This window comes from Suncus etruscus, chromosome 3, assembly GCF_024139225.1.
Source record: "Suncus etruscus isolate mSunEtr1 chromosome 3, mSunEtr1.pri.cur, whole genome shotgun sequence".
Lineage (NCBI taxonomy): Eukaryota > Metazoa > Chordata > Mammalia > Eulipotyphla > Soricidae > Suncus > Suncus etruscus.
Genome location: NC_064850.1, coordinates 119,080,850 through 119,093,848, shown reverse-complemented (window position 1 = coordinate 119,093,848; position 12,999 = coordinate 119,080,850). Strand labels below are relative to the sequence as shown.

Below are 12,999 nucleotides of genomic sequence, written 5' to 3'. Positions count from 1 at the left end.
CTCAGGAATTATTCATGGAGGAGTACAGGAGACTATACGGGGTGTTGGAGATAGAACTTGGGCCAGACACATGCAAGGCAGAATATACTGTTTTCTTTAAGTCCTGAGGCTCCTGGCTCAACTTTTTCCCAAATAATTTTAGTAATTTTTAATAAGTGGCATAAATTTTGCTAAAAATTTGTGTGAGAAGAATAAAATCAATTGTATTTCTTCATCTTGTCTGAAACAGAACTGGCAAAATTTCCTTCCTCTGTATTGTCATTGTGCAGATCTATTCTGAATATGGTAGGCAGGCAGATGTAGTTCTTTTCTTATTGCCCCAGAAAGTCATATGATCCACACTACCACCTTTATTGGGTATGTTTTCTTTTAATAAATTTATATCAAATTATTTAACATTTTTTGAAATATCCCATTGTATTTAATCAATAGCAAAACCTGAAGCAATAGTGTTTATATTTGTATACATTATCTATTTTAAATATAATTTCTGAGCTATGTGTATACAGTTATATGTGAATTTATTTCCATAAAAATCCTAGTAAAAAAGATTCAAGTATCATAAAGATACTTGCAAATCTATGGATATTACTCAAAGTCTAGCCACATGAGTCAATACTTGCCTTTGCCAATAGTAGTATTTAATAAAATCATACAGTTAAATTCTATGTTTCATATAGTGGTGCTTTATCTATTTAATTATGTTCTATGTATTATGTAAGTTTTCATTCTAACTGTCCATGTGTTTTTAAATTTTATTAAAAATAAAATAGTACTTATTGAGACTCCCATTTCAAAACAAGATGGGGTAAACATGATTGATTTTACTCTAACCATTGATCTCACACAGTAAAAGCTTTCTAGGCAAAATATATGGAATGTATTAGAAAGTGAAGGAAAAAAACTAACCAAGAGCTTCTGGACATAAAGAAAACATGACAGTGAGTCTGATGAGTTATTTTCTTGTCTTCAATGTATCTCTACTTGGGAGCTAGAGAAATTCTAATGTGGCAAAACACCAGCTGAAAAAAAGTGTGCAAGAATAAGAGGATGGATTAGGATAAAGGGAATGAATGGATAAAAGGACATTTATACCTTCCTCTGGATCAGCCTCCAAATTCCATGAACCTAGTATTTGGGATGAGAGGGTATAGAACTCGAACTTCCATTTCCTGTTACCATTGCTAAGGTGAGAGAAATGCTTACGAATGAGTAGGTCAGTTTCCTTAAGATAACATATTATACAGGCCAAAAAACATATGAATATTATGTTATGGCATGTTTATCAATGTTATATTTGGTATCCAAGCTTTACTGAAAACTATGTTAAAACAGCTAAATATAAAATTTAGGGATATATTAGATTGGTAGTAAAATAAGAAAAGTTTTGGGAGATTTATTGTGACTTTCATTTAAGATTAGAATATAGATTCTTTTTAAAAAATTGATACATCTTTCATGCTTTCCCCCGAAAAAAATTGGTACATCTACTTAGACGGGCACAAACAAATGATCCAGCAGCCTCAGATTGTGGACGATATTTCTCAAAGGCTCAGAGTCATACAAGCATGTGCCCTTTGGAAGTACCTTCACCTTTATAGTCAAATTAGAACAAGATTTCAGCTATTTCTCTGTCTGAACACAATTCCATCGATTGCTGTACTACCTATTTCTTAGTAGCTTACATAAAACCTTAGTGGCTTACATAAAAGTAATTTTATCAGCACCGTGTTCATTTATAAACAACACACTCAGGTTATTTCCTTTTTTGTTTTCCTAACTTAATTCTGTTCAAGCCTTTTTGGAAGTTTAACAACTTTCAGTTTCAGAATGGATTCGATTTACCAGTATCCATTCATTATGATGCACCCAGCATGAGCACCTCAGTTACAAATCCCCCGACTCTAGGAAAGGTATTATGAATGCATTCTGTCATTACTTACTTTCTTCTTTCAGTTTCAAATCTGTGGAGAAGCTTCCGAAGACCACCACTTTTAAACCCCTGAAAATGGGCAGCTGGGGCTCCCACGGTGATGACATCATAGAGAGCATCTGGAACAGGAAAGGACAAGGAGATAAACATTTGCCAACATTGACTTCCAGCGTGCTGTTTGCACTGAAGCTTACATACTGTGGGAAGTTTGAGAAATTATTCTTTTTAATTTGTAGGAATAACGATGAACTCACCTCTCAAGGGGGCAAGAGGAACTAATCAATCTTTCTAAAAGCCACCTGTGCACCTCAACAAGTCATAATGCTTCCATGATTTATGGCTACATCTTAATTATAAACTACTGTGTAGAACAGTATGTTCTCCCATTCTTCTCTATTCTTACTGAAATAACATGTTAATTGGTCTTTTGTGTATTTTACTTTATTGAGTTTTGCATCATTTAATTTGTAATCATATCAGAATTCAGCAATAATGAACAATCTTTCAAGAAAAATTTATAGAGAAAAGAGCCAAATTGTTCACGTATTTTGGCTCAAGGGCAGAACTGTACTAGCACATAATAAAAAAATCTATACCAGGTAGTTTCCTGTCTGTGTACACTAAATCTTAAACAATTTGTAATGCACGCTCTTGCAATTTTCTTAGGTGACACAGAAATTATACTCAAAATGTCTCGATCTATTTCCCAGCAAGATATTGTTTTTTAATAAAAATCTGTACATTTAAATTTAAATTCGATCCTTTGATCTTGAAAGCCATCAAACTTGATACATATTAAGTTTAGAGCTTTAAAACATGCCATCTATTTTACATTCTAATGAAAAGTATTCCCTCATGATGGAAGCAAAGTGAATGCCTTCTTGTAAAACTACATTTTAGTTTGGGAATCTAATTTCATAGTAGATCCTTTTCAAATTGATTTTGGTATTGACACATTGGTTGTTTCTCATATACCATTTACAGGGAAAGCATAAATTATTTGTTAAGATTCAGGTAAACACCATAACTTCTTTCTAATGTCTCAGTCCAAGAGAATATGAATATTTTCTTAATATAAAATATCTTCAAATGAACGACTTCAGAGACACTCAGAAAATTCAAGAACACAGAACAAGAATAACAACAAACAGATCACAAGACAAAACAAGCCATTGATAAAATGCAAATAACCATTGAGGGGGTAATGTATTTCCCTTTCAAAGTAGAAAAAAAAAAACAACCCAAAACAACCAAGGCTGGAAAAATAGTGTAGTGTATTGGGTGCTGCCTTGCATGTGGCTGACAAAGATTCAATTCCCAGCATCCCATCCCATATCCCTGAGCACTGTCAGGAGAAATTCCTGAGCACATCTGGTTGTAATTTCCAAAAAAAAAAAAATAATTGAAAAATATTTAAAACAATAAAGCAGATGTTGGTAGAGGACCAGAGCAATAGTACAGCAGACAGGGCATTTGTCTTGCATGCAATATAGAGAAACAAAAAAATGGAGCAGACAATATCAAATGGTGGGAAGCTCTTGACTTGATTACAAACAGAAAACGAAGCAGTGAGGGGACAAAAGGTAAGAAAATAGGGAATAGAATTGACATAACAAGGATCGTGGTATTGGACATTTTGGTGGTGGAGGAGGTGCAGTCATTTTGTATCTGGGAGGAATAATGAAAGGTTCTTAGTTATTCAACTGTTCAAATATTTCTTTTTTTAATAATATCTTTATTTAGGGCCGGAGAAGTGGCACAGTGGTAGGGCATTTGGCTCGCATATGGCTGATCTAGGACAGACCAAGATTCAATTCCCTGTTGCCCCATATGATCCCCCAAGCCAGGAGTAATTTCTGAGCTCATAGCCAGGAGTAACCCCTAAGCGACACTGAGTGTGGTCCAAAAGCCAAAAAAATAAAAATATTAAGAATATCATTATTTAGCCACCATGGTTACAGACATGTTCATAGTTGGGTTATAGCCATAAAATGTACACCTCCCCTTCACCAGTGCAACCTACTAGCCACCAATGTCTCCCATTTTCCTACTCCATGCTCCCATCTGTCCTCAAGACAGTCATCCTATTTCTCTCACTAACTGTCATTGTCATGAGAGTGTTCAAATATTTCTTAACATCAACTTGAACTCATGGTGGTTTTATTGTACAATAAAATATTTATGTTAATTTTTCCAGGTTAGTCCATTGAAAATTTCTTCATATTTTCTCCTGTATCATTTATAGAGATAGTTTATGGTATTTGGTGATATATACACTTAAAAACATATATTTTTTAGTCCTATTCTACTTTCTAGTGCTACACAATATTCTACTTCATCTTCCATTTCCCCACTAGCTCTAGAATCAATCACTTTTGCAGGAAACATTAGTATTAGAAGAGAGGTATTTGTTAAAAACTACTGAATTTAGTTTGCTAATTAGTTCTGTTTTAAATCAGTCCAGTGACAATAACTAGAAAGCATATGTGCAAATCTGTCTTTCATCTATTCAGCCATTCTAGCAATAACAAACCATAAATCTAAATGATTAACTTCAATTTTAATATTGGATTCAAGAGTCTTTCCAAGACTTTCTTCTTTCTTTATTATGCAGCATGTGACTTATCACCAACGCTCTCCCCTGGCTCTGGAATATTTGTAATTTTTTAAAATTAATTAATTTTCCTGAGGAGAGCACAGATACAAGAAAATGTCAACAAAAATTAAAATTCTAAGGTAACAGTTTGATCTGTAATATTTGTTTCACTTTTATATATTTGATAAATATTGAGGTAAACTGCTATGTATAATGTTAATACTCATGCTTTTGGGGTGCAAAGTTACTGTACTACCACCGCAAAGGCATCAGCATATTTGTTTCACGTTGTAAAATGTTTCTACTTTTTCAAATTTATGGCTTCTAATATCAATATTTCTTGTAAAGATGTAATAAAGTCTTTGGGTCATCAAAGACACAAAAATCCAAATGGAAATTTTCTTTTGAACAAAAACTTTAAGCAAATAATTGAGAATTTCCTATTCTTTTTATTTTTATATTTTTAGTTTGGGCTACCCCCGATGACGTCCAGGCCTTACTCCTGGCTTTGCACTCAGAAATCACGCCTGGCTTGGGATGCCAGGAATCAAACCCGAGTTCATCCTGGGTCAGCCCCATGCAAGGCAAATGCCCTACTGCTGTGCTATCACTCTGGCCCCAACAAATGCCTATTCTGAAGATAAAAGGCCAGAAAGATAGTGCAGGGGGTAAGGTATTTGTATTTGGCCAATGATGGTCAATCTCTGATTGACCAATGATGGTCAATCTCTGGCATCAGGTAGTTCGTCACCACCTCATGTGCAGGCCAGGAGGCTTCTGAGCATGATCAGAGTGACCCAGGTAATCTCTGGCTTCTTACCACATCCTTGCGCACCTGCACTGAGCTCCACCTGACTATCCTACAGCCATTTAATCTCACTCCCCCCAACAAATTTGTATCTTGTTTCCATGATATTTTTCTTTATTATTTATATCTCAAAAGTTGCCCTTGGCTTTTTGAAATGGCATCATATAAACATAATAAAGAATGAAAATTGAACTGTTAAATTTCATCAGGCTAAAGTTACTATGTTGATTTAACATTTAATAGAACTGCTTTGTGGTTTTTTAAAAGCCACTTACTAATAGAAATGAAATAATATATTCATTCTCTCTCTCTCTCTTTCTCTCTCTCTCTCTCTCTCTCTCTCTCTTTCTCTCCCACAATCAAAAAATAGTGTTAATGGAAAAAAAAACATGGATATGCTGGCCTCCTTTTAAGATACAATTTAGGTGAAATTTCTGACTTCCAAATGACCTCTAAAGTGACTTTGACATAATTTACAGGACAACTGGAATTTTCTTTGGTAGTTTAAAATTTTAATAAGAGAAAATGTTGATACTGATTTAACTAGTACTTTTTTATTCATTTTATTGTGACCAAAGTGAATTACAAGTATTTCACAGTAATATTCAAGGTTTATAGTGACAATAAATCAAGGGCATTCCCACCACCAGTGATGTCCTCCCCTCACCTCTGTTCCCAGTATGCATTCAAACCCAAAGTCAATAGCAACAGAATCTATACCTAATCCACAGCAAGCTCTATAAGTGGGGACCAGTTACACTAGTATTATGGGGGGCAAAGGAGGGACATATGGGACAATTGGAATTTGGAGGAAAATCTGTTTCAAAATAGTTCAAACAGTATTTGACATAATCATTGACTGTATTTAAAAGTAATTACTCTGGGGCTGGAGCAATAGCACATTGAGTAGGGCATTTGCCTTACACACAGCCCACCAAGGTTAGATTCCCTGCATCCATATGGTCACCGGAGCCTGCCAGGAACTATTTCTGAGCACAGAGCCAGGAGTCACCTCTGAGCACCACTGGGTGTGGTCCAACTCCCCAAAATAGTAATTACTAAGGTGATATATTCAAAGTTTTGAGAAATAAAACCCAAAGAATTCAAACTAACTCTGTTGTTTATTCCTTTTACTACATATAGAGATTACAAGATTACAAGTCAACTCATTCACAGTGACAAAGTACATTCTGGCCCATGCACAACTTGATTATGACAAGATTATTCTTTTCTTTCTTTCTTTCTTTCTTTCTTTCTTTCTTTCTTCTTTCTTTCTTTCTTTCTTTCTTTCTTTCTTTCTTTCTTTCTTTCTTTCTTTCTTTCTTTCTTTCTTTCTATCTTTCTTTCTTTCTTTCTTTCTTTCTTTCTTTCTTTCTTTCTTTCTTTCTTTCTTTTCTTCTTTCTTTCTTTCTTTCTTTCTTTTTCTTTCTTTTCTTTCTTTCTTTCTTTCTTTCTTTCTTTCCTTTCTTTTTTCTTTCTTTCTTTTCTTTCTTTCTTCTCTCCTCTCTCTTCTTTCTTTCTTTCCTTTCTTTCTTATCTTCCTTTCTTTTTCTTTCTTCTTTACTCTTACCTCCTTTCCTTCCTTTCCATTTCTTCCTTACAAGTTTCCTTTCTTCATTGAACTTTCTTATTTTTCCTTTTCTTCTTTCTCACCTTTTTCCATCTTTTCTTTCCCTTATCCAACTCTTTCCTTTTCTCCAATATGAAATTACTTTCATATAAAACACCATATTGCAAAAACTTCATATTTTATAACATTCAAGCTTGTTTGTCATGACAATATTTTAAACATATTAAAGAAGAAATTTCTGTTTTAAATTTCAAGGTTTTTTATTTGTTGAATTTAATAAGTAATAAATAAGGATAAAAATTTACTAGGTCTGGGGTCACTGAAGTTAAGTAGAGGTTATTTCATTTATGTTATTAGGATGAGTCATGACAGCATTAGTTCTGCTCAGTTACTTGTATCAAGAGCTAGACAATATCCTTATAGTTAGTGGATCTGCTTGCTATTGTTTACAAAGTTGTCTCTCTGAGTAAAGGAGGTCAATTAATCAAATGTGGATAGATTTAATTTACTAATGATAAGAATGAAAATAAATGTAGACTACATCCAAATAACTCATGAGTAAAATACAAAGACTTGGTCAATCTATTTGCATCATTACCTTCCAAAATGTCTATAATTCAGCTGAGCATTCAAACCAGTAATGATGGCTCTTAAAGAAATTTAAGTGCAATTCAAAATCTGCTAAGTGTTATTATATAAGCACATATACAATCTGATTTAATACAACCCATAACTTTTAATTGGATTATTAAAGACCAACAACAACAACAAAAAACCCACTGGTGCCCAGAATGAGGTTCTTAACTCAGTTAAAGTCAAAGAAGTAAATGTTAAGTTTCTAAAAAAAATTTTTTTCAAAAATTTTGAATAAGACATATAATGGGTGGTTTAGCCAATATTACTCAAACTTCTGCCAGCCTTGCTCCCACTTGGACTTTACTTCCTTCCTGTTGTTTGGCTACCTAGTCTCATGCCATGGCCCCTTGTATATGTGTAGCCTCTTCGAAAACGCTGCAGTATCCAGGACTATATGGTGTTTCGTAGTTGAGAAACACATAGTCTCTCTGATAAAGTATATATTTTACGTAAACTTCAGTTTAAAATAATAGCTTACAAACTGATGAAGAAATAAATAAATTACATTTAATATTCACCTTGAAACAATAAGTATATCTTATATAGTAAATGTTGTGTAACAATGACTAAATTCTATAACCGTAAGTAGTTTTAGGAAAAAATCAATATGCAATTTTCAATATTTTTGAGACTATGAAGACACCTATTTCCTTCCTACAGCTTCTCCTTAGATCTTCAAAGAAATAAACCAGTCCTCCTGACAACTGATAGATCAAAAATCCTCCAGTTTTGATACTGTGCTCTAATTCTATCACCTTAAAACCCAGTAAGAATTTTTTTTAATATATCCTGTTTAGACCCTTTAAGAAAAAAATAATTCCTTTTATTCTAGATTAAGTATTTCAAGAATTATTGCCAACTATTTAAATATGTAATTAAACATTGATTCATATCAATGGGGCTCAAAGAAACCTGTTATCTCTCCAAGGCTATGACATAGAGAGAATGGACATATTATCTCATATTTTTGTTTGACATAATCATTGATTGTATTTAGAAGTAATTACCCTGGGCTGGAGCAATAGCACAGTGGGTAGGGCATTTGCCTTGCACACAGCCCACCAAGGTTCGATTCCCTGCATCCCATATGGTCACCAGGGCCTGCCAGGAACTATTTCTGAGCACAGAGCCAGGAGCACCCTGAGAACCACTGGGTGTGGTCCGACTCCCCAAAGTAGTAATTACTCTTCATTAACGAGGTGATATATCCAAAATTTTGAGAAATAAAAACCAAAAAAATTCAAACATATGATTTCTAATTTCCTCACTGTTTCAGTCATTAGACTGTGATGCATGTGAAGATTTTTACATAACCCTTTTAAGCCATCTTCTCTAAATTTAGCTACTTCCTTCAGTCTAGATTTCACTTTCCTTAATAGGCTTTTAATTGATTTCTCTTTCACCACTGTTTTGATAAAACTGACATCCATTTTGTTACAGAATGGCCAAAGGTGGTGAACCATAAAACCCCTGACTTCTTTCTTGGTGTTTATATACTTGAATTCATTTCATGAAGAGTACATTGTTTACAAGGATTAAATAATGGATTTACTATCAGTTTATAAAAAGTGCTAAGACTTTGAGTCATTCCCGAGTCTGTTGTACTCCACGCTCTATAAACACTTCACTGTAGCTTAAAAACTCTTTCAAGTTAATTAATAAGGGGGAAAAAGTGTTTACTCTCCAATTAGCTCTTGCATATTTTAACTTCTTTATTACTGATGATACTTTGATTTTATTAAATTTTAAAACACAGATATATTATATTCAAACTATTGATAAGATTAGAATTTCTAAAAGCCTTGGGCCCCACTGTTTTTCTTTCTTTCTTTCTTTCTTCTTTCTTTCTTTCTTTCTTTCTTTCTTTCTTTCTTTCTTTCTTCTTTCTTTCTTCTTCTTTTCCTTTCTTTCTTTCTTTCTTTCTTTCTTTCTTTCTTTCTTTCTTTCTTTCTTTCTTCTTTTCTTTCTTTCTTTCTTTCTTTCTTTCCTTTCTTTCTCTCTTCTTTCTTTCTCTCTCTCTTCTTTCTTTCTTTCTTTTTCTTTCTTACTTTCTTTCTTTCTTTCTTTCTTTCTTTCTTTCTTTCTTTCTTTCTTTCTTTCTTTCTTTCTTTCTTTCTTTTCTTTTCTTTTTCATTCTTTCTTTCTTTCTTTCTTTCTTTCTTTTTTTCTTTCTTTCTTTCTTTCTTTCTTTCCTTTCCTTTCTTTCTTTCTTTCTTTCTTTCTTTCTTTCTTTCTTTCACTCTCTCTTTCTCTCTCTCTCTCTTCTTTCTTTCTTTCTTTCTTTCTTTCTCTTTCTTTCTTTCTTTCTTTCTTTCTTTCTTTCTTTCTTTCTTTCTTTCTTTCTTTCTTTCTTTCTTTCTTTCTTTCTTTCTTTCTTTCTCTCTCTCTTTCTCTCTTTCTCTCTTTCTTTCTTTCTTTCTTTCTTTCTTTCTTTCTTTCTTTCTTTCTTTCTTCTCTCTTTCTTTCTTTCTTTCTTTCTTTCTTTCTTTCTTTCTTTCTTTCATTTCATTCTTTCTTTTCTTCCTTCCTTCCTTCTCTTCCTTCCTTCCTTCCTTCCTTCCTTCCTTCCCTTCCTTCCTTCCTTCCTTCCTTCCTTCCTTCCTTTCCTTCCTTCCTTCCTTCCCTCCTTCCTTCCTTCCTTCCTGCCTTCCTTCCTTCCTTTCTTTCTTTCTTTCTTTCCTTTTTTTTTGGCCACACGCAGTGACACTCAGGAGTTAGCTACTCCTGGCTATGCACTCAGAAATCGCTCTTGGCTTGGGGCTCCTGGCTTGAGGAACCTTATGGGATGCCGGGGGATCAAACCGTTGTCCATCCTAGGTCAGATGGTTGCAAAGCAAACACCCTACTGCTTCACCCACACGGATCCACCCCTCCCCCACCCCACGGTTATTTCAATTCTTTCATTTTATCAAATGTTTGGCAGAAACGATCCAATTTTAAAATCCCAGGGTTTTGGTCCAGAGTAATAATAGTGTACAGATGGTACACTTGTCTTTCATGTTGCCATCCCACGTTTGATTCTTGGCATCCCATATGCTCCTCAAAGTCTGCCAGGACTGAGTCCGGAGTGCAGAGACAAGAGTAATCCCAGAGCACCATCAATCCCAAAACAAACAAAAAAAATTAATGAAATAAGATAAAACAAATTAATAAAATCTTTTCATAAAAAATAAAACAAAACTGCAGAATCTTAACTTAAGGTTTACCGAAGAAAATAAAAATTAGGCATCAGTGCCTGGAGCAATAGTATAATTGGCAATATGCTTCTTTTCATGCAGCAGAACCAGGTTCAATTCCATGTAATCAAAATGATTCTCTGAGACTGCCAGAGTAATTACTGAGTTCAAGGCTGGAGTAAGCCATGAGGACAACAGAGTATGGCCTTTAAGTCATAAAAATAATATATCAGGGCCCGGAGAGATAGCACAGCGGCGTTTGCCTTGCAAGCAGCCAATCCAGGACCAAAGGTGGTTGGTTCGAATCCCGGTGTCCCATATGGTCTCCATGCCTGCCAGGAGCTATTTCTGAGCAGACAGCCAGGAGGAACCCCTGAGCAACGCCGGGTGTGGCTCAAAAACAAAAAAAAAAAAAAACAAAACAAAACAAAACAAAAAAAATCAGAATTATCCAACAACTACCCTCAAATATATACATTAGCTGTCCATGTGTATACAATTAGTATACACATATTTAAAATATTTAATTTTTCTCATTTAAGCTTTGGAATTATTCCAAGAACAGTAGAAGTTTGATTAAAATATTATCAAATGAAAATATTATCAAATCTTGGCCATAAAACTGGCCTGTTTCTTTGTGCTTGTGTATGTATGTTCCCAAGTAGATGTCAAGACAGTTATCATAAAGAATTTGTTGAGCTGCAGTAATTTTTGCTCCCTGGGATGAAAGATATTAGCTGGCCAGCCAGAGCGCTCATCAAGAAAGACTTTAGAGAGGAACCATTAGACTCTGAAGTTTCTGAGATTACTCAGAAGTGAGTTGTACCAAACTGGAATAACAACAATGATAAATCTGCCATTGGCAGTTAATATGCAAACCTTAAGTAAACATGCATCAATAAAGTAATAATATATTAAAGCAAAAAGGAGATGAGAAGAATATCTTATTTTATTAATTTATCTTGAAGAAAGGGGATTGGGATACAGGCAGCTGTGTTGAGGGCTTCTTTCTTACTCTGTGCATAGGGACCCCTCCTGGCCATGAGCAGGAGACCATATATGGTGTCACAAACAAAGCACATGCTGTATTTCCCATATTATCTCTGACCTGAAGGTTTTTCAGATATTTCTTTGAAAAGTTGCAGAGCATTTGCAGAATGGTAATAATCTAATACCACACAGCTCACTTTAAATCTTATCCATCTATGCTTCTAAACATCTATATGAATTTTCTGTTTCTCATAACATCTGACTGTTTCTAATAATTGAGAAATGTTTATTTTTTTTAAATAGACAACTACCACCTCTGTCTACCAAACCATAAGGAAGAGGTGGTTCTATTAATTTAGAGAAACTGCTTGCACACGATTTGTATTGCTTTCGCTTCTCAAATTCAAAGAGCAACCTGATTAGTAGATATTATCTCTCACTCGTATGATTTAAGGAAGATTCTGCCCATTTTGTGCTTTTACCTGCATCTCAATTTTGGGGCCATATCAACAAACTATTATTGCCCAGAAAAACAATTAAATGTTTTTTTTTAAAAGGTATTTAGGGTCATTGCTGCCTTCTATTGTTTTTAACTTCCTCTTTCAATAAAAATTCTCATTTTTAAAGTTCTGCCACAATCAAACTGCTTAAGAAAGTACACATAGCCATGATATTCTATTTTTAGAAGAGAGCAAAAATCCCATATATTACCTTTCACTTGCGGGCTGTGTACATGCATTCTCTGCAAATGCAGATTGACTGGGACAAATTCTAATGTTTTCTCTCCTTTGCTGCTGCTTGATTTGAAAGAAGAGCCTAATGGAAAAAAATAAACAGCAGAAAAAATAACTATGCATATACAGGGGTGGAAAAATATTTTATATCAAAGTCCCACAATTTCAAATTGAAACACATGCTGCAGGAGTTAATTTTATTCTTAGAATTCCAAGTTAGACATTTTCTTTTTTTTTTTTTTTTTTTTTTTTTTGGTTTTTGGGCCATACCCGGCAGTGATCAGGGGTTACTCCTGGCTGTCTGCTCAGAAATAGCTCCTGGCAGGCACGGGGGACCATATGGGACACCGGGATTCGAACCAACCACCTTTGGTCCTGGATCGGCTGCTTGCAAGGCAAACGCCACTGTGCTATCTCTCCGGGCCCTAGACACTTTCTTAATTGGGGGCAGGTTAGGTGTTTGTCTTGCATCTGTTGACAAAGTTCTACCCCGGGAACCCTATGTGGTCCTTCCTGACCCTACCAGGAATGATATCTGGGTACAGTCAGAATTCAG

At 34.6% G+C, this 12,999-nt stretch overlaps 1 protein-coding gene across 1 annotated transcript in view; it reads right to left on the bottom strand.

Annotated features, from left to right (window-relative positions):
- Positions 1-12,999, bottom strand: part of INPP4B (inositol polyphosphate-4-phosphatase type II B) — a 620,782-nt gene that overhangs the window by 167,894 nt on the left and 439,889 nt on the right. The window contains exons 13-14 of the mRNA XM_049770019.1: positions 12,421-12,525; positions 1,944-2,052 (exon numbers count right to left, since the gene is read on the bottom strand). Of these exons, the coding sequence (XP_049625976.1) occupies positions 1,944-2,052; positions 12,421-12,525 (214 nt within the window). The remainder of the gene's footprint in view (positions 1-1,943; positions 2,053-12,420; positions 12,526-12,999) is intronic.